The sequence below is a fragment of the Brienomyrus brachyistius genome, chromosome 5, assembly GCF_023856365.1.
Source record: "Brienomyrus brachyistius isolate T26 chromosome 5, BBRACH_0.4, whole genome shotgun sequence".
NCBI classification, from domain to species: Eukaryota; Metazoa; Chordata; class Actinopteri; order Osteoglossiformes; family Mormyridae; genus Brienomyrus; species Brienomyrus brachyistius.
The window spans coordinates 23,106,588-23,134,549 of NC_064537.1; the positions used below are offsets into that span (position 1 = coordinate 23,106,588).

The 27,962-nt window shown below is 47.3% G+C and overlaps 1 protein-coding gene across 13 annotated transcripts; it reads right to left on the minus strand.

Annotated features, from left to right (window-relative positions):
- On the minus strand, positions 1 to 27,190 carry LOC125741635 (katanin-interacting protein). Of its 13 annotated transcripts, none has more exons than XM_049012806.1 (29): positions 26,378 to 27,186; positions 25,762 to 25,802; positions 24,834 to 24,925; positions 24,272 to 24,447; positions 23,441 to 23,553; positions 22,929 to 23,030; positions 22,698 to 22,832; positions 22,148 to 22,391; positions 21,883 to 22,014; positions 21,599 to 21,777; positions 20,984 to 21,075; positions 20,739 to 20,841; positions 20,258 to 20,467; positions 19,976 to 20,113; positions 15,958 to 16,738; positions 13,875 to 14,621; positions 13,044 to 13,255; positions 12,864 to 12,942; positions 12,597 to 12,774; positions 10,480 to 10,645; positions 10,190 to 10,359; positions 6,273 to 6,337; positions 6,042 to 6,152; positions 4,830 to 4,969; positions 3,581 to 3,682; positions 2,697 to 3,497; positions 2,163 to 2,383; positions 1,805 to 1,893; positions 1 to 1,690 (listed from the first exon to the last, which is right to left on the minus strand). In XM_049012806.1, the coding sequence occupies exons 1-29, from the start codon at positions 26,382 to 26,384 to the stop codon at positions 1,632 to 1,634; spliced, it is 5,685 nt and encodes a 1,894-aa protein (XP_048868763.1). In that variant the 5' UTR covers positions 26,385 to 27,186; the 3' UTR covers positions 1 to 1,631. The 13 variants fall into 13 exon arrangements, with proteins under 13 accessions (XP_048868763.1, XP_048868764.1, XP_048868767.1 ...); XM_049012807.1 differs by having other exon boundaries at positions 2,163 to 2,189; positions 3,337 to 3,497; positions 26,378 to 27,178; XM_049012810.1 differs by having other exon boundaries at positions 2,163 to 2,189; positions 3,337 to 3,497; positions 21,599 to 21,756; positions 26,378 to 27,176.
- Positions 27,191 to 27,962: the final 772 nt, after the last annotated feature.

The window sequence follows — 27,962 nt, forward strand, 5'->3', positions numbered from 1 at the left end:
TTTGTATTGTTCTCAACACCTTTTTATTTAGGTAAACCTATAATAAATATACACTAATATTAAAGTAATTTAAAAAATATTGTAAAATATTTCAACATGGAATGTTACATTTACAGTTTCAGCAACTGAACTCCAACCTGAAGCATGACTGAAATGTAGTGTGAAATCTAAAATATGCAGCATAGATTTGGCCCAAAAAGCAGCAATACTTCTCTTGCAACACAAAATTATCTTAAAAAACACACACAGGAGTCCTACATATACTGCCCTGAATTTATGAGTTGAAACTGTTGTAGTGTACATGCAACCTAAATATTCCTATACAAGGATTTCCTGACTGTAGTATTACACACCATCAAAAGAATTTCAGTCTCTCAAGAACGATACACACATAACTGTTACTTCTATAGTGTTCATAACTGAGGTATATTTTTGACCTTTGCATAATTAACAGTTGGGCTGTTTCTGCATGTTAGTAATTTGTTAATGAAACATTTCTGTTAACGCCATACACACACACGCATTCACACTTTAGAAATGCACAATCAAGCCTAGTCATTTCCCAATTAACAACCATAAATTACTTTCAGAAAGAGTGTCAACATCTCCATATATAAACATGCCTCTTCTATATATGTTTCCTGTTGTGTACTACATTTAATGTTAAAACCATCCAGGAGTTGTTTGCCATCTTCAGTCATCAGAGCACAACATACTATACACACACACACACACACACACACACACACACACACACACACACACACACACACACACACACACACACACACACACACACACACACACACACACACACACACACACACACACACACACACACACACACACACACACACACACACACACACAGAAAAGCATGTATTCAGACACCTAAAGCAGCCATCTATGGACTTTAAGGTCACTTAAACATGGCTGCTCGCTACACGTCTGGAAAGCAGTCGGTGAAGCCTTCAGACACTGAAGCCTAACCCCTCCAGGCGAAGGACCCACCAGAGTTTCAGAAGCTACCATGACGATACACACATATCTTTAAAAAGGCTATGGCATATTCAGCATGAGAAACAAGCATGGAGCTTCATTACAGCCGCAGTACAAAATAACTGCTCATCATCTATTGTGTTTGATCTTCAAAGATGCAGTAATGCTATTAGAGATTAAGGCAGTTTACATCAGCATCGATTGCAAAGGCTGCTTAAATGCTTTTTCGACGTAGGTACATTTCCCATCATGGTGCTTTGTGTTTTTTTTGTACTGAATGCGCCACAACGAATACGGCAAAACTGTAAATGGGCACGTGGGCAAATTCTGCTCTAGTCAAAAGATTTATGCGAAATGACATTAATAACAAAAAACTTGACAAGCAGAAGCCGTCTTAATACAGTAGGGTGATGCCGATGAAGAGGAACAGGGGGAATGCACGATCAAACTGTCTCTAAAGTGAATTTCAGTTTCTGTGAGACATCTGGAAATACTTCAGGCCATATGTGGAGTATGGCGGGGGGTAAGGGAGATATCCATGTTGGGGGGGGGGATTCAATGTTCCACCATGGAAAGGAGCTGGATAATCCGCGGCCAGGCTCTTCCGTGACAGACGTGGTTCGCTTTGGCTCTCAGTAGCGCTTCTTCCCAATCTGTCCTCGGTCTGTCATGCAGGTTTTTGGACGCAAGGCTGCAACATAAACAGACGAGTCAAACCCTGTTAGACTTTACAGAAACTCAAATATGTAATAAGCAATAATATACAACTAAGGAAAGGAACGTGCAGGCGAAGGCATGTCATTACCAGGATCTGCTGTCGGCTTCTTCCTGGAGTGATGGTGAACTATCTGGTTCTCGTTGGTCATTTTCACATCCTGGTCTTCCACATAGTTGCTACAAAGCAACAGAGAAAAAAAAAAGTTTAGGCCGATCACCAGTATGGATCCAGTAACGGTGATGGATATGGGCACCACAGACAGCTGTGAGGGAAGGAAGCCTCTGCCTACCAGGGACCAGTCACATGACCACAACACTGTGAGCAAAATCAGGCCACCGTCTCTAGGGTGGATGATGGAGGAATATGGAGAGGGGCTGTGGGAAAGGGAGGAGGACAGAGGATGGGCCCTGGGAAGGGGGGTGGCGCTGGGAGGATCTCTACTCACTGTTCCTGATTCCTGCTGTGCTGAGGGCTGGAGTGGAGAGAACACAGCATGGGTGAGCACAGGGGCACAGGCCCACAGCGGTGAGAGTGAGAAATGACAGTGTGGGTGAGCACAGGCCCACAGTAGAGAGAGCGAGAGAACACAGCTTGGGTGAGCACAGGGGCACAGGCCCGCAGTGGTGAGAGCGAGAGAACACAGCATGGATGAGCACAAGGGCACAGGTCCACAGTGAAGAGAGCGAGAGAACACAGCTTGGGTGAGCACAGGGGCACAGGCCCGCAGTGGTGAGAGAGAGAGAAAGAACACAGCTTGGGTGAGCACAGGGGAACAGGCTCGCAGCGGTGAGAGCGAGAGAACACAGCGTGGGTGAGCACAGGGGCACAGGCCCGCAGTGGTGAGAGCGAGAGAACACAGCGTGGGTGAGCACAGGGGCACAGGCCCGCAGTGGTGAGAGCGAGAGAACACAGCGTGGGTGAGCACAGGGGCACAGGCCCGCAGTGACAGAACACAGCACGGATGAGCACAAGGGCACAGGTCCACAGTGAAGAGAGCGAGAGAACACAGCTTGGGTGAGCACAGGGGCACAGGCCCGCAGCAGTGAGAGCGAGAGAACACAGCGTGGGTGAGCACAGGGGCACAGGCCCGCAACGGTGAGAGAGAGAGAGAGAGAACACAGCTTGGGTGAGCACAGGGGCACAGGTCCACAGTGAAGAGAGCGAGAGAACACAGCTTGGGTGAGCACAGGGGCACAGGCCCGCAGTGGTGAGAGAGAGAGAGAGAGTGAACACAGCTTGGGTGAGCACAGGGGCACAGGCCCGCAGCGGTGAGAGAGAGAGAGTGAACACAGGTTGGGTGAGCACAGGGGCACAGGCCCGCAGCGGTGAGAGAGAGAGAGTGATCACAGGTTGGGTGAGCACAGGGGCACAGGCCCGCAGCGGTGAGAGAGAGAGAGTGAACACAGGTTGGGTGAGCACAGGGGCACAGGCCCGCAGCGGTGAGAGAGAGAGAGTGAACACAGGTTGGGTGAGCACAGGGGCACAGGCCCGCAGCAGTGAGAGCGAGAGAACACAGTGTGGATAAGCAAAGGGGCAAAGGGCTACGGTGGCGAGAGTGACGTTGGCCAGATCTGACCATGGCAAGGGAACGTGAGAAGGGCTGAGTGCCAGCATCATACCTGATGACGGTGTTTCTCTCACGATGCGCGATTGTGGCGTTGCTGGTAAAGAGGATGGTGTGGTACGGCACGTCCGGGTCGCAGGTGGGCAGGATTCCTCGGGTCACATGACTGATGCAGTCCAGGACACCGTTATAGACCAGAAGGTCATCCACCAGGAGCTGGGGTGTGACGCAAAGCCGTTCTCTATGAAACATGGCCTCTGGCCCCATGCTAGGGCTAAGACATTTAAAAAAGCACCTACCCCGAATTCCTTCACGCCTCTCTGTGGGGTTTTGGAGTAGTTCCACAGTTTGATCATGGATACTGTCACTGGCTGATCAAATATAACGTAAACACGGTTCACCTGTTAACAGAAAATGCAAAACACTGACTAAACATACACACATCATGTGACTTAACACTGAATTATATGCCTAAGACCCTGGATGAGCGGCCTAAAGGTGAATGGACATGTTTTACTGTTGGCCGACCCACTCTCTGCCAATGGGATCTAATGCTGTGTTCTTGAAACTCGTAAATTCCGAGATCCTAGTCGGAAATTTCAACGCCCCGAGGTCGGAATTCTGACTTGGGAACTGAGGAATCGACACAACACTGAGCTCAGAATTCAAGATGGCTGTACCCTTTACCAACTGAAGTTAAAGCCGTAGGTTCATAAGGTTTATTAACACATATTTAATTATGAATTACTTCAGTAAATCGGTTGTACACACAGTATTGTCCAACCGCTATCTGTGGCAGTGTTGCTACACAAAATACCACGTAATGTGTTGTCCATCCATCCATTTTCCAAACCACTTATCCTACTGCGTCGCGGGGGGGTCCGGAGCCTATCCCGGAAGCAATGGGCACGAGGCAGGGAACAACCCAGGATGGGGGGCCAGCCCATCGCAGGGCACACTCACACACCATTCACTCACACATGCACACCTACGGGCAATTTTAGCAACTCCAATTACCCTCAGCATGTTTTTGGACTGTGGGGGGAAACCGGAGTAACCCGGAGGAAACCCCACGACGACATGGGGAGAACATGCAAACTCCGCACACATGTGACCCAGGCGGAGACTCGGACCCAGGTCCCAGAGGTGTGAGGCAACAGTGCTAACCACTGCACCACCATGCCGCCCCGTAATGTGTTGTTATCCACTGATATTGCTAACAATCACAATTAACTGGATAAGAATTGGGCCCTATTTCATTAAGCAGAATTTATTGCTTAAGCAGACAACTTGTCAGATTTAAGGTAGTCTGGTTTAAATGTAAATAAACGAAGGTAAAGGGCATTTAAATTGGGGTATATTAAATCCGACAAGTTATTCAGATAAACAAGAAAGCTAGCTTTTTGAAACGGGTCCCTGGTACTGTTAAATGGCTTTTCGACTTCCTGTACTAGAACACTGTTAACTCGCGTGTGACGTCATTCCCAGTTCCGACATCCGAGGTACAGAACGCAACATAAGCCAGTGTAGCCGACACGACACACTCACCACCCCCGGCAGCACAGGGGCCAGCCACATGTGACGGCCATCGTGCGTGTTGTTGATGCCATCCACCAGCTTCTCGGGAGTACGCACATCGCCGTTCACGCTATCCAGCACGTTCACGCTGTCCGGGAAGGCTGCGATGTCTAAGCGTGGCCCGTTAAGTCTCCCAATTAATGCCTCTGAAACATTACGCAACTCTTTCGCTGCAAGCTGAAAGTCGCCCGGTTCAATTTCCACTCCAAGAAAAGACAATCACATTTCTCACTGTGCAAACTACAGACGCTCTTTGCTTCACGATGATTAAACTTACGATATTTTGACTTCATGAAGATGCATATTCTGTATTCATCAAATGCAAAATTTTGATCGTTTAACAATGATTACTGCAACTAACTAAAAACCAGTAATTAAAAACTAAATGAATAAATTTCAGTTGGTTAAACAAGAAAAAATATGTATGATGCTTTATCCAGTCTCTGTAGCAAACATGAGTGTAAACATCTTAGTTTCTTATAATGTATCAGACCGTGTTTTTTTTGTGTTAACCAAATAAACTTCCATCCATCCATCCATTATCCAAACCGCTTATCCTACTGGGTCGCGGGGGGTCCGGAGCCTATCCCGGAAGCAATTGGCACGAGACAGGGAACAACCCAGGATGGGGGGCCAGCCCATCGCAGGGCACACTCACACACCATTCACTCACACATGCACTACTACGGGCAATTTAACAACTCCAATTAGCCTCAGCATGTTTTTGGACTGTGGGGGGAAACCGGAGTACCTGGAGGAAACCCCACAACGACACAGGGAGAACATGCAAACTCCACACACATGTGACCCAGGCGGAGACTCGAACCCGGGTCCCAGAGGTGTGAGGCAACAGTGCTAACCACTGCACCACCATGCTGCCCCCCAAATAAGCTTGTAGTCATTTATTTAGTTTTTAATTACTGGTATTTAGTTAGGCACAATAGTCATTTATTTACTTGTTTGTGATAATAGTTATGCATTTGCTTATAATATTCATATTCGACTTAAATTATTTTCCAATTACGATGGGGTCACTGGAACGTATCTCAAGCTGAGGAGCACCTGTATAAAATCTGCCTATACTTTCTGCTCCCTTATTTACCAAACACATTTTGGATCGACTACAAGCCCAGTAACATAGTTTTACATGAATGACCACATGTGACAGACATGAAAGGGTGCTGTTGTCAGTAAGAGGAATGCGCTCATCATTCTGGTCGTACATCTCCAGGCCATTTAGTCCGATGTAGTAGGGGTCACCCCAGGTTGTCAGCAGTTGCAGCTGAAAGATGACTGGTGGCCCTCTGTTAAGGAAAGTGCGAAGTGCGGGACAGACACACACACATACTGACCTAATCTCCACTGCCCACCTGCAGCCTGTCATGTCTACAAAGAGCAGGGACAGAAGGATACATCCACAGGGCATCAGGGGGGCCTCGTAGTCCATGCTGGCCTGCTCCTCTTTCTGTGAGCTGCCTCTGGTTTGAAAAGTGGGCAACGACATCAGCATCACACACTATGACATCAGCATCACACACTATGACACCAGCATCACATCCTGTGACATCATCTTGAACAAAGCAGCTCATGTCTGGTCTCAAAGTCAACAACCAGCTACTCAAATAAACTATTCATCAAGTACAAATAAAATTAAAAATAAATGTTCAACCCTCTTTTTAATGACCAAATTTCCTGCACACATGTGTAATGTTCAAATTTGATACTGGCTGTGTAATCGATATCCTGTGGATCATTTGATTAAACGATAATTCATTGTTCACCGTGACACGCTGAAGGAACCCAGTGCTAAAGAACAGATCAAGTACTGTGCTGTAAGACTTTAATTTTAATTTGATCTGCTGCCCCCTCCACCCCCATCTCCCCCGGATACACGGGAAGTGGAATCACCAGCTAAGGACCAATCAGACTTGCCTCTGTCCACAAAGCCCGTCGCAGTGGAGGCTCGTTTTACAAGCTGCAGTGTCTAGTTGCCCCCAGCCTCCTCTTCCAGTGAATCTATGGCAGCCAGACTACAGGGCACTGCGCGCTTAAAGCCTAGAGATCTAATTAGCTACCTACACTCACCAGGATCTGAGCACGCTCCAGTGCAAACACGCATATGCTGCTCGTGTAACAGAACGCCTCCTGCACTGTCTCACATGAAGAGACTGAATGCCAGACTGCCGGGTAACCAGGCTGAACCAAGAGAATCTCAGAGGCCAAGACAGACAAACAAGCATCTCCAGTGCCTCCAGATCTCCAACCATTACCAGACAGCACCGCTCACAGGTGTAACGCTACCAATAGAGAGGGTAGTCAGTACCAGGCAAAAATATTCAGGAGTCACAAAACTAAAGGCTAAGTTAAGTCTCAAGTTTCTCAAACTTGTTCACACCTGGTACTAACATGCGTCTCGACTGACCACTTGTAATCGGATCTCACTTTCTCGCACTTTATTTAAATAGGCACGTTAATCATTTCCATAAGCAGAATCTGCCGAACATTAAAAGGAGAAGAAGAAATCAATATATATAGGCACATTTCAGGGTAACCGAACTGCCTAAAATGTTTGTATGGAATCATATAATACTTCAAATAAAATAAATAAAAATATCTATAAATAATAGAAAATAAACAAATAAATAGATAAATAATGTGTCTTTATTTTAAAGGAGTTCTATAAAAGCTATAATACTTCATAAAGTTTGTCTTCTATGTATAATTTTAAAATTGTGTTTCATAATAACGTTGTGATTTTCATTAGACGGTCATTATTAGAACATATTTCACATACTGCAAGACTGCTTAAAAAATTCAAACTATATTTCACAATGAAGTTCAACTTTCTACATGTAGACATGCATTTTTATACCGTGTCAACACAGTACAAATGTTAAAAAGGTCTTTCGGTACTAAGATACAACTAGGGCAGGCTACAACATTCAGTTCAAGGACAAAGGGTTCAGTCTGGAAAGCATTAAGTTGTTTATCATATGATAATATTTCGGCTTTTTATCATAGCCAGCGAAGCTCAAAATCTGTGAAAACTTCAATGAAGAGGTTCATTGTTTCACTGGAGTGGGACTGAATTTCTGACCAAGAGTTCAAGCCCCCAAACAGTCCAATATAAAACTATATAAACAATTGTTCTATTGCCATGTTTCCATTGACATACCCATTTTCTAGGCTACTGAATGCACATTGTCACCTACATCATTTGATTTTTATGTTCATGTTACTTTTACCAGTAACATTAATAAAGCGTAGAGCAGCTTTGACATAAATAAGGAAGTTTCAAAGTGCACATTAAATATGATCTGTGCAAATTCTAAAACATCTTTAATAAACCACTTCTTTCAAATGTTATTTTTCCCGAATCTGCACACAACATTAATGATGCTGACCTTTGACAAGCCTTCTATGCGAATGGGTCGCGCATTAGATATTAAACCAAATTCATATATTAAATATTAAACCACCGGATTCAAACTTATTCTTTGGTGTTGTACTGAAAAAGATGCGTCGTTGTTCACAATGCAGTTTACTACACAATGATCCATTCTGCACTGACAGATGTTATGACATGTAATCTGTCAAATACCGCTTGCAGGTTTAATGCATATGTACATACATACACCCACACATGAACGTCAGCTGAGCAGACAGTCCTTCAACGTGGCCCGGGACACACCCACCCTCACACTGCTATAAGAATGTGCCCACATCCGTCTCAGACCACCTCCGAATGTGGTTTGAGCGATCGAATCTCAATGCTTCCTCGATGCGTTTTGGGTGCGTTCACACCTGTAATTAGCGCTGCCCACTGATCACCCAGGACACATGTGGATACCAGGTGTGAACAGGGCCTCAGAGTCCAAGTCAAGTCTCAAGTCTCCACCGTGGTTGTATATAATAACATTTTCAAAGTAACTACCATTTCGAATACCTTTGAAGCAATACAATTTTTGTAAGAACATGAGCAATTTTCTAATAATACTTTCTCAAAAGTAACAATATGACGAAGTCATTCCTTACAGGAAGTTTTGGCATGAATTCCTGAGACTGTACATGTATATACAAATTGCTGTGCTGAAAGCATGTCAGACTGATCCTGCTCCGGAGCCAAACCAACCACAGCGGACTCCGCCCCCAACTACGTTAGAGTGATGTGATTGGCTCATGAATGAGTATAACCCAGACCCCGTTAGTCGTGTTGCCAAAAATAAATGCATGTCTACAGTAAATCGCGGTTTTCATTTCTTATTCATTCTAAAGCAAAAATCCAATTAATGGTTAAAATCAATCTGTCTCTCAGCTTGTGTGCGCGCAATTAAATAAATGATTATGCAAGTAAGACACTCCATGCGAAAAAGTTAAATGAATGTGTGCTGCCCTGCCGCAGCTTTAGTTACGGGAGAGCAGTCAGTGATATTACTGTTCAATCAAATTACTTACTGGCATTACGTTTTTATTTTATTAAAAACCAATAAATTTGAATGCGTGACATAACTGAATAATTTAAGAAATAATACTATGTATCGTACACGGGGCACAATGAAGAGGTGTGGGCATTTTTTAAGTTGTAAGAAAATACAGCTTGACTTGTAAGGATATACCAGAAACAAAAAGGTGTTCTTAGCTCATACATAGATTTATGGCTATTTATGCCGATCTGTGTCACTGTATAACAACACTACATATATATAATTAACGGCACAGGTTAAGCAACGTCTATTTCTAAGCGATGCCTTCTAACGTAAAATAAAACTCGGAACATCCCGCGCTTTGTCAGATCAGGTCCGCAATCTGTACTAGTGGCAAAACAGAAGATCTGTCTTGTTTGTTGCCATCAGCTGACGCCACGCTTCTCTGGCTCCAGTACCTATGCCGTGTGCACAGCTTCACATCGTGATGTGTTCAACACCCTTCCGGCTTGGGGAGAGCTGGACACTCAATGCAATGCATGTGTAGAAATTTCAGCAGAGCCTTAAAGACTTTTATCGTTCACAAGTTGCTATCGACGAGACGGAGTCAGAGTAAAAAAATAATGAGCTGCAAGCCGAGTCCAAAGTCAATTTAAGAGTGACTCGTGTGTGTGACTCGAGTCCAAGTCGCAAACTCGAGTCCCCATCTCTGGTACCAGGCAGTAAACACCGAGTTGATCGATTTGTCTGAAATCAAATACGGGATGAAATCTTTCTAAAGGAGACTTGACACCTCCTTGATGTAGTACAAAGTGATTAGTGAGTCTACTGGCTAAACTACAGTTTCCTGGCTACACAGTTCACTGTTATCAGCATATCACACTACGGAGTATCACCATGACCAACCTGTAGGCCTGCAGAGTGTCTGAGGCCTTGCTGCTGGTGGACGGCAGGTGATCGATGAAGAGGATCTCCTGCGCAAAGTCAAAGTGGTAGTTCCCTGGACCCTTCCGGATCAAGAAGCCTTCAGGTGGAGAGATAGTGGTGTCATCCATGGACACGTGGATCACTTTCACCTGTGTGCATGTGTGTGTGGGGGGGGGATTGTTAAATATGAGAAAAATCCAGCTTCTACAGAGAATCAAAGGGATGTCCCAGCTGTATGAGGCAAAATGCAAGATGGCGGACAAACCCACCCCCCTGTAAGTGTCCTCAGGCGATTTGTTGTAGTTCCAGATACGCAGGCCGGCTACAGTATGAGGTTCCTCAAAATGCACGGAGAGAATGTGCTCCGTCCCGTACTCAAAGGGGATCAGCCACATGTGCTGGTCCTCCATAGTTATGTTGTGTCCGTCAATCAACCTGGCAAGGGACACAGGGACCACATGAAGCTAGACAGTCACTGTGGTGACCGTCCAAACATTGCTGAAAGTGCAAGAAAACCATGCTGAAATTATCGTGTAAAACTATGACATTATGTTTGTTAATTTAGCCATTTCAAAACCTCTCCTAATGTTTCCAGTGACCATCCAATACACCACTCCTGTGCACACCACCTTCTCGGGGGGCCATGGGAGGGGGGTGGGGAGGCAGACTATCCCTGGCTATCAATAATGGCTTCAGGGACATGGAGTGTAACCTCTTTGATGGAAAAGGGGTCTGAGCTGGTGTGGGAGGTAGAGCTATACCATCTAGATATGGTCAGGCTCACCTCATTGCACAGCACAGGCTCAGGACCTAAACCCCCAAAAGGTCTCTATTCCATCCTGGAGTTGCCTTGGGTGTTGGCTGGTGTGGGTATAGCCCCCAGTTCGGTGCCAGTATACTCAAGTTCACCCGGGTGAACGAGAGGGTCACTTCCCTTCGACTGAGCAGGGGAAGGGGCTCTGACTGTTGTCTGTGCGTACCCACCAAACAGCAGGTCGGAGTATCTAGTCTTCTTAGAGACCTTGGTGGGGAGGGGGGGTGGGTGCTGGAAGGCGCCCATTCTGGGGACTCCATTGTTCTCCTGGGGACTTTAACAGTTATGTGGATAATGACACTGAAACCTAGAAGGGTGTGTTTTGGAGGACCTGCCTGCCTGATCTGAAACTAAGTGGTGATCAGTTATTGGACTTCTGTGCTAATCACAGTTTGTCCATAACAACACTATGTTCAAGCATAAGGGTGTTCATAAGTGCACCTGGCAGCAGAATTCATATATTTCGGGGTCTTGTTCATGAGTGAGGGAACAAGGGAGCGGGAAATCAGCAGGTGGACTGGTGCAGCATCAGCAGTTATGTGGACACTGTTCTGGTCAATGATGGTGAAAAGAGAGCTGTGCTGAAAGGCAAAACTATCGATTTACCGGTCGATCTACGTTCCTACCCTCACTTAAGGTCACAAGCTCTGGGTAGCGACCAAACCAATGAGAACGGGGATACAAGCGATGGAAATAAGCTTCCTTCGCAGGGTGTCTGTGTTCAGCCGTAGACGTACGGAACTCAGACATAAAGGAACCAGCTGAGGTTGTTTGGGCATCTATCTAGAACACTTCCTGGATGCCTCCCTAGGGACACCCAGCCAGAGGGAGATCTCAGGGCAGACTCCGGACACGGTGGGTATCCCTTTGGAGGAACTGGAAGAGAGAGAAGTCTGGGCATCCTTGTTCAGAACGCTGCCCCCATGACCCAGTCCCAGATGAGCGGCAGATGATAGATGGACTCAGCACCCCCATGTACTGGCTGGACCACTAGCGCACCTCATATGGCTAAACAATACCTCAGTGAGTTATTTAACTAATTAGGTTAATTATTTATTTGAGATGGTGGGGAAATGTAACAAATACATGGAATGGCTGAGGTGCCACCACTAAAGTGGTGTTCATCTAACCATCGAACAAGCCATCAGTAACATTTTGGAGAACAGAAGGAATTCTTACGATATTTAATTGTGTCACTGTTCAATTTCACATATTCTAATTTTAAATTGTTTTTTTTTTCCTAAGCAAATATATACCTAATACTTAGATAATGGGTAAGGATGCTTTTATCCAATGGCAAACATTTCTTTTTTTTGAGAAATCCAGGTCAGACAGTGCCAGGAGCTATGGGGGTCAAGGGTCATGCTGAAGCTCACTCTGCTAACACTGGGATTTGAACCGGAAACCATCCGATCACGGCCACAGCATCCTTACTCATTAAGCCAAGCACCATCCCCACTAACGTCGACTCTCAGTCAAGCATCCAAAAGTCAGGAAAGACAGCTGGGAAGACTGATGGAACAATCTGATGGAATGTAACATAGAGGTGGGAATGCAAGGGAGGGAACGTACTTGTCCAAGGTACGTGCGTCATTGCCATATCCGGGCAGGTCGTTCAGGTCCCGGGGGGAGGCACTCATCATGCTGAGGTCCAGGGGCAGGCTCTGCCCGTCTCTGCCCACCAGCTCGAGGCCCGTGATGCCCAGGTAATGAGAATCACCCCACGTCATGCTGAGGTTGATCTTAAGGCCTGAGGGTGTGAAGAAGCTCGTATATGATAACATATAAACGAGCGACATAGCGGATGGATATTCACAGGGATCCACGGAGAGTACCCACACTTTCCAGTATACATCCCGGGAACGTTCTCCGCTGCTCCTTCTGACAGGTTACACACTGCCGAAAGCTGCAACCGCACCTGTGGAGCAGGAGTGCAGAACAATAGAAAAGTTAAAGCAAATAAAAGCGGAAATACAAATATTGAGAGTGGAAACGCCGGGGGCAGAGTGAATGGCCGACCTGCCGCTCGTCGTCGTTCCTGAAGCCAGCCTGCGTGAAGGGCCGCTCCTCACCCTCGCCGTCCGCCGTGCGTGGCCGCTGCAGCTCTTCCTCACACACCAGCGAGCCGGGGCCCTGCTCCTCACCCTCAAACGTCTCGTCGTAGCGGGACATCGCCTCCAGGATGTCGTCATCCGTCGTGAAGAGGATGGTGTCGCCGAACTGCTCCACCCCTGAGGCGGCAGAGTAGAAGATTACAGACAGGAAGACAGAAGAGAACCGCCCACCTTGGTACAAAGGCGTAGCAGAAGCTGGAGTCACACAGAACAGGATTTACAGCGGGGTTCCCGAATTCCAGTCCTGGAGGGACGGTCTGCACCACAGTTTGCAAAAACACCTTATTCAGTTCAACAGTTAATAGCCAGGTTTAGTTATTGTGTTTGAGCAGGGAAATCTGTAAACTGTGGTGCAGACTGGACCTCCAGAACCAGAACTGGGGAATTCTGCTGTACAAGGTAACATTCCTCACACTGAGAGTGAGGGTAAATGTGCATATGCCATTCACACAAGAGCCACTCTGCACTATATTTACCATAGCAATACATACTTATGCACAGTGATTTCTTAATAGATATAGTATAAATGTTATTACGATTTCTAATTTATTCTACTTTTACTTTATCATTTGTTGTATTTATACCTTCCGTGATACTAGATCTTAAAGAAAATCAGTGTAGACAAACTTTTAGCCAAAATACTTATCAGAATCTCATGTGACTGCAGATCATCAAAAACGTCTGTCATTCTATCATAGAAACGTGATGTCTGTTTGTTTGGAGAATAGCAACGTACCTCCAGACAGGGTCCCGGAGGCCTTGGCAATCTCCCCCCTGAAGATGCACTTCCCGTCCAGCAGCATCTCCACCTCCTTCACACCGCGGAAGGAGTGAATGCGTGACTTGTTGTAGTTCCAGACGCGGATCATGGCTACTTGGCAGGGGCTGTGGAAGTCGACGTAGATGAGGTGGAGCCTCCCTGGCGTGAACGGCGCCAGCCACAGGTGCATGTCGTCCTGTGTGCGGTTGACGCCGTCAATGAGGTTGGCGACGACGCGTGGGTCTTTGCCGTAGGCGGGGAGGATGTTGATGTCTGGGGGATCTGCTCGGATGGAGGCCGGAAGCACGGGCTCCCCACTGGAGCTGAATATCTCCAGGCCGTTGAGCCCCACGTAATGTCGGTCGCCCCACGTTGACAGGATGTTGATGAGCAGATGCTGGCCCCGCGGCAGGACGGGGATCTCAAAGTCCTCGTCGCGCTCGGCCTCACCCAGTGGGTCCTCTTCCGGCTCCTCGGCGGCATTCTCCTGCCGGGTGGCCTGGGAGGGCTGGCCACTGAGCCCCGCGTCTGGGCGGCCCTGCCGCTGCAGGAACTCGTCAAAGATGTCGCCCTCGAAGCCCATGTTGGAGATTCGACCCCGCTGACACTGATTAAATTTGATGAGTGAGTCCCAGGACTCCATCAGCGTGTTGTCCTGCTCGCTGCGGCGCCGGGACCGTGGGCTCCACAGCCTCCTGGTGCCCGTAACTGACTCCAGCTCCGCTGCAGGTACAAGCCCACCTTCACATTTGCGCAAGGCCAATACAAGGTTCAGCAAAGCGGCTCACTTCTAAGCAGTGAAGTCCCAAGTCGATATCAAAGACCAGAATTGGGGCCGATCCACCCATGTTTTTAATTGATTGGTTTTCGGCTACCACAGCCCGATCTCAAGCCCCATCTATTTAATTTTCCGCATCTGCCTAATTTACGTGAGTTGTGCAGATTGTAAGGTTCCATCACACGCTGCAGTAAGCCTGAGGCACGTATAATTATGCATATTCCAAGTACCGGGAGTAGACCTCCTTTCCAAGTTTGGAACAAAATATCTACTATTTATATATTTTCTGTATATCCTTGGCTCTGCTTATGGACCATTCATACCAGTGCCTGTGACAGGGAAACTTTACGGCTTGTTTAGTATCATATATGCATCATTTTCATTTGGGCATTTCTGCTAGAGGACCGTCTGCCAGTCAACTGTGGCAAGACGAGCCTATGACCCACTTAGGGATTCTCAGCGCAGTGGGAAACAGCACCATTACAAACACGAGGAGTCTCAGTAAACAAGCGGGCGTGAGGCTGGAAAGGGCCTGCAGTGAGATAATCCGCGTTTATCCTTCGGTCTGTAGCAGCAATATGCGCTGCAGGCTGCTGGGTAAAGAAATACTCAGGATTTGCAGGGAAGTGATAGACCATCCACTGGATTAACCATCAGCATTGAATTTCACATAACACAGACATCACCATTAACTGTCGCGATTTTACCAAGAAAACCATAAACCTGTACTCATGGGATAAATGGTTTCCCAAGGCAGTTACAGACTGACACCAGGAAGGTACAGCGACCAGCGTAGCTCTCTGAGATACAAGCTGACAACAGCAATAATGTTTGAAGAAACAATTTCACTCTACAGAAACCGTCCATGTCTAATGAACGCAAGATTTCTACAGTATGCAACTCTTCCTCACTTTAAATTGTGTGAGATCAAAACGAACTAACAAATTTGGCGTTTTTGAGCACAGAAATCAGGCCGGGATACTATGACTGTGTTGGTGTAGTGATTTGCATCCACAGAAATGCTAGATACAAATTTGTCAAGTTGCCACTCGCCACGACCCTGGTCTCAAAGAGCGAGAACAATGCTGGCACATTCCAGCCATACCGACGTGCGTAGGGTGTGATGTGACCACAAGGCGTGAATTCAGAACGAACGTTGTTAAGATGTTGATGAAGTCGTTATTGAAGTTACAAACCTGCATTGACAATTTTGCAAGATACAAAGTGACTCTATAATCTACAACCACAGGGATTTCAGCAGACGGACAGAGCTACACTTACCTCTTCTGCTCAGATCTGGCAGCCCCTCGTCGTTTGGTTCTGTCTGCTTTGCGTTCTTTACCAAGCTCCTCCTGCCGCTGACAGGCCGGTCCAGCTTCACACAGAAACCCTCCAGCAGGTCGCCTCCACCCAGGTCCAGCGAATCGGTGTCAATCTCCGAGGAGGGGTGCCTTGCCCTGCCATTGAGAGAATGCTCCTTCCCCAGGCCCGGTGGCCGGCTGGCTTTACCCAAGTCGCCATCCAATTTGCCTACTGCTGAGGGTATGGCTTCCAAGTCCGAGAACAGCCACGGAGGTCTCTCCTTCCCATATTCAGGCACGTCTTGGTCTGTCCGGCTCAGGGGCTGGAGCCAAGGGGGGGTCACGGGGTGGGACTGAGTGGGGACGCACTTTGAGGCGGGTGGCTCCGCCGGCTGTTCCGCCACTTGCCTCAGCAGCAGCTCCTCGTCCAGCGAAGAGCTGTCCGATAGCTCCAGGGAGTCCTTCTGCATGGGTGACACGGAGACAAGGCCGGCTGCAAGCGTGGGATCTGTGCTCAAGTTGCCCTGGCTCTCGGTCACTTCACCCTGCTGGGTGTCATGGCTGGGGCTGGAGCTCTCGCCGATAAGGCTGTGGCCAGATGACAGCAAGCTGGGGGAGGTGGACTCCTGGCCGAGGGCCTGCAGCTCCACTGTGGTGCTGTAGTCGAAGACCTGGTTACCGCAGCCCTTCTCCAGCTCGCCTTCGAACACCAGTGTGCTGTTCAAATAGAGCCTCACGTGTCGGGCACCGATGTCCAGATCCTTAAAGAAAACAACAGACTTTTCATTCTCTCAACAAATGGCAAATGCAGACATGAAGCCCTGAAGTACGTTTGTGCACCATGCCTCACACACACACACACATCCAAGCAACATTCCCAGCAAGGACAAACATATTTCATTCATAAACAATGCAAAATATATAGTTAACATAATAAATTCGATCTACCCATCTATCTATGTCTACAAAGGTCGCAGCACTGCAAGCACATTACAGTCTGAGTACACAAACAGCCATTCTCTTGTCTGGCCAACATGCCCAATAGCACTGCTGGTTGCTCAGTTTGCAGGCTAAGGGAGCTAACGCGTATCCAGGACAACCACACTGACCTCGCTAGCCTGCTGGGGGAAACAGCAACCCCCCCACACCTGTACTCACCTACGCGTACAAAAAAGCTTGGAGACGCCCCAGCCACAGAGTGCGGGCAGGCAGCTGCCTGGTCCCTGCGAGCGACAGCTATAGAACCGCACAGGAGTTAGAGGCCGTCTCTACCCGGCCCTAATCCCGCTCCTAATCCCTCTCTGCTCTACATTCCGCACTGTGTTCCTGCAGCTGCGTCGCACAGCCAAGGCCACACGCTTGGCTGGCACCATCATCACCGTCACCTCAGCGCCCGTCACTCCATGCTAGCTCTGGACCCATCCATTGTAGATATACAGCATGTTCTGACTGCACAGACTGGTTAGTCAGCTCAGGTCTTCCTACATACGGCTATGACCATGTGAGTGTGTTTGTCTATATATAGCAGGCATAATCTAAGGCACATAGTATATCTACGTCTAAACCATCCATTGTAGATATACAGCCTGCTCTAAAAGCACAGTCTGGTTAGTCAGCTCATGTCTTCCTACCCACACCTATGACCATGTGAGTGTGTTTGCCTAAATATAGCAGGCTCAACCTAAGGCATGTAGTATATCTATGTTTAAACCATCCATCCAGCCATCTATTCCTCTTGTAACTAGTTATCCAGGTCAGCTGTAACTGTCCAGACAGTACAGGGTTGACACACAGGCACTCCAACACATCCATATGTTACAGGTGGATCAGACAGCAATCAGCTAAACTGCAATTAGCTATCTGTGGGCTACAAGAGAAAATGAAGGAAACGGGTGTGACACGAGAAGCGACTTGGGAGTAAAGAGCCACAGGGCTACAGTCTGCAGAGTAGAGGGCCACAGGGCTACAGTCTGCGGGGTACAGGGCCACAGATCTACAGTCTGCGGGGTACAGGGCTACAGATCTACAGTCTGCGGGGTACAGGGCCACAGATCTACAGTCTGCGGGGTACAGGGCCACAGATCTACAGTCTGCGGGGTACAGGGCCACAGATCTACAGTCTGCGGGGTACAGGGCCACAGATCTACAGTCTGCGGGGTACAGGGCCACAGATCTACAGTCTGCGGGGTACAGGGCCACAGATCTACAGTCTGCGGGGTACAGGGCCATAGATCTACAGTCTGCGGGGTACAGGGCTACAGATCTACAGTCTGCGGGGTACAGGGCTACAGTCTACAGGGCACAGGGGCACAGGGCTATAGTCTGCAGAGTAGAGGGCCACAGATCTACAGTCTGCGGGGTACAGGGCTACAGATATACAGTCTGCGGGGTACAGGGCTACAGTCTGCAGGGTACAGGGCCACAGATCTACAGTCTGCGGGGTACAGGGCTACAGTCTACAGTCTGCGGGGTACAGGGCTACAGTCTACAGGGCCACAGGGCTACAGTCTGCAGAGTAGAGGGCCACAGATCTACAGTCTGCAGGGTACAGGGCTACAGTCTACAGTCTGCGGGGTACAGGGCTACAGTCTACAGGGCACAGGGCTATAGTCTGCAGAGTAGAGGGCCACAGATCTACAGTCTGCGGGGTACAGGGCTACAGTCTACACGGTACAGGGCCACAGGACTATAGTCTGCAGAGTAGAGGGCCACAGGGCTACAGTCTGCAGGGTACAGGGCCACAGGTCTACAGTCTGCAGGGTACAGGGCCACAGGTCTACAGTCTGCAGGGTACAGGGCCACAGGTCTACAGTCTGCAGGGTACAGGGCCACAGGTCTACAGTCTGCAGGGTACAGGGCCACAGATCTACAGTCTGCAGGGTACAGGGCCACGGGGCTACAGTCTGCAGAGTAAAGGGCCACTGGGCTACAGTCTGCAGCAATTACGACTCATTTTTGCATAAACACAGTATACAAAAGTAGGGCTACCATTCAACTGTCATTTGCCAAATATATTTATAAAAAATTAAACAAGGGTCATAATTCATATTTCCCATCTGAAAAATAGAAAATTTAAGTAAAATGCATGGACCAGAATGTGAGCATATAATCCTTACACAGACATCATAAACTGATGCATATCTGTAACCCTAGTGTTGAGCCACCCTGTAACCTTTGGAGATCAACAGCTGTCACAGCATCAGGTTCTACCTTTGAACCAATCTCCAGTCACTCCTCTCATTACTGTGTTGTTTCCTCTGGGTACCAAGTCTAATGGTCTACACAAATGTATATCAGATGAACTAGTGACTGTAAATTGCTCCAGGTCTGAGAGCACACGGGTGAATGGAGCTCTTTATCCCCCTCGCGATAATGGACTGTTTTGTGCCCTGGGATGCAAAGTCTAACCTCGGCCTGGGTAATTATTTTTCATGGAGGCCAACTCTGAGCTTCACAGTGTCAAAATTTTTAAATGATTATTTTCATGTCCCATGAAAAGTACAATAACAGAGAAGACAGATTTTACTGTACATTTCTGATTAACTGAAAGAAAGATTTTAGGGCATAAATCTGCTCATCCTCAAAGACTTGAACATAAAGCTTGTTTATTTCTATTTTTTAATGATCACACAGGCCAGTACAAACTCTGAAACTCTATGGAAATATTGATCCATATATGATTTTATATAAAGACTCCACACTGCCTTAGTTCCTGGTAAGACAGATGGATAGGTCACAGTACAGCCCTGAAGTGCACAGTTCAGGTCCAGAAAATAAAAATCCAGACCAAGGTTTGGTTTCAACCAATCAGCTGAGTACTCTGTGTCTGTGATTCTTCAAGCTCAATTGGCAGGTTGAAACAAAATCTTGGTCTGGATTTGTACTTTCTGAACTTGAACCATCTACCTCTGGTGCAGCCCTATACAGGCCATAGATGATGGGGGCTGTATTAATGGATGGGGGTGTGGCCAGGTAAAGGGGAGGGGCATGTTGCTTACGTTCAGGCTCCTGTTGTAGTTCCAGATCTTAATCTTGGAGACGCCAAAGTCAGGGGATCGCTCAGGGTTGCGGATGATGAAGTAAAGCTGGACCGGAGGATGGAAAGGACAGGTCCACATGTTCTGCTCCTTGGTGGTCTGTCCATATAGGGCCGGAGAGCAGATCAGGACATTGCAAACTCAACTCATCACGATTATCCCTGTATGCTCAATCACCATTAACAAGGAACCCGAAAGGTTCCCCCTCATTGCAGGAAAGGTTCTGGGTGTGTGAAGCATCACCTTGGCTTTCCCATTGACTAGCGCTCCCAGGTTCCCTGGGCTGTCGGCGTTCCGGATGTCCAGGTCGTGCAGAGACACGAACAGCTTCCGGTTCCTCAGGCAGAAGAACTGCATCTCGGTGAGCCCCACCTGCCGGCTGTTCCCCCAGTTGGACAGGATCTCCATGGTTACGTAGAGAGAGGGAGTGACCTCCACTGGCACTGGAGACCTCTGCTGCCGTAAAACATCTCCCATTAATTTCCACATGCACAATTCACAATATATGCACAATACACTCACCTAATCTGAATAATATATTAGACATTAACATGACTGCCACAGCTCTGTCAGCAACGGGCCCTGATTATAATAGCTAGATATTGTCACATGCTCCCACAGCAAAGGACTCGGTGGCATTGTCAGAAATTCTACTGCAGGGGGTAATTTTTGTCCACGTTTCCCGGGTTGGTCTCTCAGGTTACAAGCTGGCGGTCACACTCGCCGGCAGCCTGGCTCTGCTGGTCTTGGTCTCTGCCGTTTGGGGGTCTTCAGCATTAGTGTTCGCCTCAATCTTCTCCAAAGCCTTCAGCAGTTTCTTCTGTTGGCTGAGGTACAGAGAAAAAGTATTTTATTAAACTTGAAAGCATAGAGAGCCGACAGAAAAAAAAATTAACACTGAGTCACGGTGACAAATGAGACCTTTCGCACTTTGTTGGTATATTGTGAGAAGCACAACTGTGGGCGTACCTTGGCTCCATGAGTGAGATTCTCTGCATAGCCTTGGTGACCCCGTTCTGCCCATCAGCCTCTGAGACGTCACTCCTTTGGCACATTCTGATCTACGCGGGGACAAGATCGGGGGGAGCGTGACACGGTGAGCCTCAGGGAAGATGTGCCGTCACCAAGGCAGTGGTGGGATCAAACAGGGCAAAGATACGGGAAGCAGTGTGTGGCTCAGTGGGTTAGGATGCTGTGCTCAGAAGGTCGCTAGTTCAAATCCCAGGATTTGCAGAGTTACTCCATTGTGGCCCAATTGCTCTTAGCACTGACTGGCCTTTTTATGGATAAAATCTCCCACTAAGTAAATAAAATGAACTCTGCATGGTGGCTCGCAATAGGGAGCGCATGCAGGCTTTAAAAGAAAGGTGAGTGAGCATGTGAGTTATAATCTAAAAGAACCAAGAACTGGTGTAAAAATGGGATATGTGAATTTTAGTGAGAGATGCTGTACAACTGCTCCACAACTGGTCATTGACTTCAATGTAAATAATCATTAAAAGAAAGAGGCCCAGCTTTGCTACTTAGTGCAGCCCCAGAGCTGGCCGACATTCTGCTGGGAGACCACAGCTCAGCGGGCTGTACCGGGCGGCTCTGCTCCAGGGCCCGCAGTCCCGGCTGCAGCACGCTGTTCTCTTTCTGAAGCGCCTGGAACACCCGGCACGCCGCCTCCTCGGAGTCCCGCCCCTCCTGCGCGATCTTCCGGGCGGCAGACAGAGGGCGCTCCACGCGGCTCCACAGCCCTGAGAAAAAAACAAGGCGTCCTGGCTCACCCCAGGACACTGCGCCTATTTCTAATGCCCAGGCAATGTACGTGCACACCAATAACTAATCAAGCTCCAGTGTGGATTAAGGCAGGAACCACTGACTTGGTGCATCTCTTCCTGAAGTTGAAGGAGCCTTATCAAGCAGTCTGCTCTTCACCAGGACCGGCTTTGTCGGAATGTACGCGTCCACGCTGGCTTTCCTTTTGGCCGAGAGCGAACGCTGAATCTTTCCACCTGCAGATATATATTAAAGTGCAGGAAACGTACTACAGGTTAACGGAAAGGGACGGACACTGAACCTGGCACCATTGTGTGTTCCTGGAATGTTTTCCGCTAACGTGTAACGAGATACACAGCAGGCGGTCACCGTTTGGAGAAGGGCCAAAGTCCAGCACTATCAGGTCTCCGGGGTCGAGCTGGCAGCTGGGGGGCTCGCTGGGCTGCAGGCTGGAGGCAGGCATTTTAGAGGGAAGGCTGAGCTCCTCCAGGCTCTCTGCACTCTCCTCCCTCTCGATCTGCTCCTCTACCCACTCCTCCTCAGACTCCTCCCCCGCTGAATCGCGGCTGCCATGCCTCACGCTCACACTGGCCTCCAAGCTCCGCCGCAACATCTAATAAAAGAGGTAGGGGACAAGGTCATCCCTGATTGGCTTCTAGAACTCTGTGCATCCCTGATTGGCTCTTAGAACACAACCCATCCCTGACTGGCTCTTAGAACACAGCTCATCCCTGAACTCAGTCCAGTTGGCCCCTACTTCTCCAGCATCAGCTATAAATTCAAAGTGACCTTCAGCAATGCTAGGCACTGACACCTGAAGTATACTGTATGTTCCAATAAGGGCTCCGGTCTCAGTAGTAACCCCATTGCTGCCACATAGCTGCATGGCTGAACCTCACAAAGTCAGAGGTGTGCAGACCTTGACTTCATCCATGTTGAGGAGGACCCTTTCCCCACGTTCCTGGTCACCCTGACTCCCTCGCCTCTCCATCCTGGCACTGAAAGGCCTGGGGGCCGCCCGAGGGTCTCTGTGTGGTGACTGAGCTCCTGAGTGCTACGGGGGGAGGCAGACACACAGATGACAGATACTGCTTAAACACGTCACCCAAACGAATGGCCACGGGACCAGGGATGCCAGCGACCCCCTTACCTCCATCACGATGCTCTCGTAGGGCTCGAAGTTCTCGGAGTAGTGGCACTCAGGGCGAATGCGTAGAGACGGTCCCTCCTCTGCCTTAAGATGAACCGAAGTCTATGAAGACATATTAAAATTTGAAGAAGATTCTAAATGATTCAGAGTTTGGCCGGTGCGGCCATCTCTAAATTTAATCTCTTCCTCCGCAGTCCTATTTTAAAAAGTGATACAAGAACATTAGGCTCTCAGTCTCACAGTGGGTGGTCCGGCTGCACGCTGCCAATCACAGAGAGGCTTAATCCAATGGGCAGCTCCCATTGGTCAGTGATTGGCAGCACATGATAATCCCACCCACTATGGCTTTAACATGCCTGGTTTCTCTCCATCACTGCTTTACATATCATACATAACTTTCACTGGCTCTGTACTGAGCAGTGGAACTTCATCACGATCACCTACAGAGAACCACAGAGACCTGCTCAATCTGTCAGGCCCAGCTGACAATTTTAGCAGTAAACCGAGCCTACCTGAATCCATTCTTTTCGCTGTACCCTTTCGGGAGCGGTTTGACTCCTCCCTTTTCGAACCCTCTCAATATCTTGTAGATCTTCTGCTAGACCCACAATCCTTCTGGAAACATCTAACCCAAACAATTGGAGAATAAAAAAAAATATATGTAGGTATCCATTGACTGGATTTTGTCCTGGAAGTGAGGATGCAAGTCAATCTGAATGCATCTCGATCATTACAGAGGAGAGGTCAAAGATACTGTTTAACAATAAAATACAGATGGATGTACAAGGATGACTGTATATGATAACATTCACACAATCGACAGGATCCACAGGGGGGCAGTATGTAACTGAGTGGGTTAGGTCTCTGTGCCTGTGATCAGATTAATATCAATTTGAATCCCGTTCTCAGCAGAATAGTCACATGTCTGTTGGGCCCAGGGATGAGGATCTTAACCCCCCCAAAAAAAACAGCTGTCCTTATGCGCAGACCTCAAACTTGTTTATGTCTCAAAGGAGAGCATGATGGGATATGTGAAAAGAAGCATTCCATTGAACGTGTACTCGTCCTTGTGCAGTCGGCAAATTAAGCATCGATTCATTTAATCATTTCGAAGAGAGATGCCAATATCTAGTGCTTGGGAAAAGCAAGACATTAAAAAGCACAGATGGCTTTTTCTCCATCATTTGCTCATAAAAACCTCACATTCCGCGATTTGGGGAGGATGCAGGTTGGAAACGGGATTCAGGATCTGCAGGCAAATCCGCAAGCGTGCGGCGGCACCAGGAAGGTGCCATAGGGGAAGTGCAGCTGGAGCTCTGGCAGGGGGGGTCTGTGCCGCTCACCGGCCGCGGTGGTGGCCCTCGTTGCGGGGGGCTGCGACTCAGGCTTCTGGCTGCCCCTCCTGGGCTGCCTGCTGCTGCCCTGAGAGTTTGCGCCGTTCACATATATGGAGAAGCCCTGCTCCAGACGCTCAAGCTCAATTTGCTTTGGATCTTTGGTCCTCAGGATCTGCAAGATTCTGGGGAGGGTACATGCTGCATTGATTAATTTTATATATCTCTATATATATCTCTCTATATATATCTCTCTCTCTCTCTCTCTCTCTCTCTCTCTATATATATATATATATATCAACATGCTCATCATGCACGAACTGTGGGATTTACTACACATACTTCATGGATCTAACCTGGGGGAATCTGAACTCACAGAGGGGATTGAAAAGACACGACAATGAGCAACGGAAGCAAAGCTAATCACCTTCTTTTGCCAACAAAGCATCTGTCAGGTTGCATCACCTCATTCAGAGAACCGATCACAGCTCACAAATCAGAAGGATGGGCACAGAGGCGCCTCGTCCGGTAACAGGAGACGCTCCAAGCACACTTTATAGTCACATCTAACCTGTTTTTCTTTTGAAGGACGGTTAAATATTCATCGAGCTTCTCTTCAATATTTGTTGCTGCGAACCTTCCGCCCGGGCTCCCGTGACTTCCCTTGAAAGTGACAAGACGGGGAATTTAAGGCGAACGCAACTCGCCACTCAGAAATGCAGATTAACATTGTGCAATAAGAGAACCCACACGGTACAAAGGATATCAATAAATAAGAATAACGTTATGAATTGAGAAGCCGACCTAAAATGTAATCAGAAGCAGAATAAAAACATGTCCATGTTGTAAGAAAGAGCTGAACATTAAAACTTCAGACAATAACTCAGTCTAAAATACAGCTTAACCATAAAAGCCTAATGCACTTAGGAGACCAGTACAAAAAATTGCTTTAAATTGCCACGACTGTTTATGTCGCAAGAGTGCAAACAAATTAGACAAATAAGCCAAAGAATAATGACAACCATGCAGAAAGAAGAGGAAGTCAGGAGCACTCTTACAGTCTCTCACAGTCAACTACGGCATCTGTAAGGTACAGAAAAGGACAGAAAGGAAGAGAGATGGCAATCAACAGCATCAGCTGGAAAAAAATGAGAACGAGGGAGAAAAGACTTGGATCTGTACATTGTGGTATATCCGCACGTTTTGCAGGCTGCTGGACATAAGACGTGTGCGGCGCGACACCTGCACTGACTTCTACGTGTGGGTGTAATCTTACAAAGGATAAATCATTGCCACAAGTCACGTCCTCTGCGTAGCCATGGTAAAATAGGTGTTTAGACAATCCCTTATATTAACCGTTACGAATTATCCATAAAGAGCAATGTCATTAAAAGGATAATGAAATCGCTGCCTGGATAATGAAGTGAATTTGATCCGCCACATCCGTGCACATTAGTTGCAATATGTAAAATAAGTTAAATCACAGCGGGACGGCCTACCTCTTTTGCCTTGGGTCTGGTGCCGTTTCTTTCGGATACCCCTGTGTTTCGGCATGTAAAAAGAAAGTGTATAAATAACAATAATAGAGAAATACAAAGACGTCCAGAACAACAGAGCGCAATGACATATAAAGACATCGGAACGGCGTAATGGCGTATGATGATAATAAATGTGCTATCACGGTTTTATTTAATTTTATATGTTGAATGAAATGGTATACGCTTAAGCTGCGGACGTAGGGTAGATGCCGATCTCCTCCAGTGAAGAAATGATTTTGCAGCATTCACAAGTAAGTCCATACCGCGGATACAACGAAGGCCTAACTTTTATGCTAGCTAATCGGTTAGCTTTGTTTCATGGAGCAACCCGTACTAGTGTAAGGCACATGCGTTCCATTTATACAAGCTACGAGTTATTACTACATATTACAGGGTATAGTAACTCATGCTAAACGTGCACTAACGTCTTTGTTATTTGAACAGGTCTGGTTTTAAGAATACAAGTAAGATAGCTCGGCAGTGCTTCATTTTCACAGTTCTTCAGCATTTCTTGTGCGATCTCCAAAACACAACGTGCACCAGAAGACAGTTTATTTAAAAAAAAAAAAAAACTTACGGTCCATGTCATCTCGTTGAAAACGACCCCAAATGGCTAGATAATAAAAACATTGAGACTCGTGCGCCTTCGGTATGTTGACACGGGTTACGCCGGTTACCAGGAGAGCCGCCGGCCAATGGCGAGCAGCGCGCGGCTATGGAAACGCCCCCTCGCCGTTGCCCCGTCTTCCGTACGGGACGGGTCGGGAGTCTCGCATCGTGGAAGGGCGCGTGTCTTCCTGCTTTCCACACAATGGCATTCACACTTTCGTTTGGTTAGGAAAGGAGGGGCCTTTTATCCAAAATCACTCCGACTCCTAGAAACACTGTATAAGCGGGACATGCTACGACGTGCCTGAGCTGCGATGCGATGTTTAGTTTCCCGATACAACATTAGTGGTCAGTCAGAACAACATTTACTCAAAATTAACAAGTTTTCGAATGTGAAACGTGAAATACATTTTACGGTAATAACCTTTGTCCACCATTCATTGATATATTTTTTTATATACAGAATTTTCAGTCGTTTGTAATAGTTGGTCTCACTATTTCCAAGACTTTCGAGAAACATTTGGTGACACTCCGACACAGTGAAACTTTTGGGGTCCTGTTTGACTTTGCACTGTGCACAGCTGAAAAGTACAAATTGCGCAATCTTTTGTAAATACCCCTCCATACTACCTGTGATTATGGGACTGCTTGGTGAGACAGACTATCGGTAATTGCTTGAAACAGAAACACAAATTACGTTAGCCACCCTCCAATAAAAAATGTACACCAATTAGTTACAATAGTGTGCTCTCATTTTCATTTTAATAAGCCCCCCCCCCACCCTTTCATAAATGCTCCTGCTCCACATGCATGGGCACAGGAGAAGGATCACATCGCCCATTACACACCTTCTCAGCCTCCAGATTGGAAAGAACCACAGACACACAAACACACCGGATGTCAGATTCGAGCTCCTAGCCTGTTTCACAACACAGGATGTTCATGACACACACCAAACCATGTGTCCAGCACCCAATTCCCACATTTGAGTTAATGCTCACACCCACCACCTTCACGCCTACCACCACAGCTGAAAAAGGATACATTTCCTTGTTTTTCCCCACGGTGATATCCGTTTAGTAGTTCTTTGTGTTAGCAAATTCCCCAGCTTGCTATGCATAAAAACACAGCAAGTGTTATACCTCATTAATCATAACTATGCATTCTGTAGTCCCACCAATAAACACACACGTAGGGAAATCTACCAAGATGCACGACCACATGTCTGATGAGTCAAGAATAATGTGCGCCGTTAATGTGTGTTGCTATAATTCAATGGACCTAGGTGCCTATCGAATTCCCCCAAAAAGTGTCAGTAAATAAAGAGATCAATCGCTCTGATTCTCAAGTAAAAGATATTCCCAAGATGAAATCCGCCTCCATTCTAGTAAAGTTACTGAAAAGGAACAAGGTTCTTTTCTTTAAAAAAAAAAAAAAAAAAAAAAAAATTATATATATATATAATATAACAACAGCAATATCACAACTCAGGGCAACTCTGTGCTGTTAGAGTTAAAAAAAAGTCAATGGATAGTCAATAAAATACATTTGAT

Excerpts from the sequence above, each read along its gene's own strand:
- LOC125741635 (XM_049012799.1), bottom strand. Across the intron at positions 21,778-21,882 it reads TTCAGGAAGAGATGCACCAA|GACGCCTTGTTTTTTTCTCA; the intron begins GTCAGTGGTTCC and ends GGGGTGAGCCAG. Across the intron at positions 1,691-1,804 it reads GAAGCCGACAGCAGATCCTG|CCTTGCGTCCAAAAACCTGC; the intron begins GTAATGACATGC and ends TTTATGTTGCAG.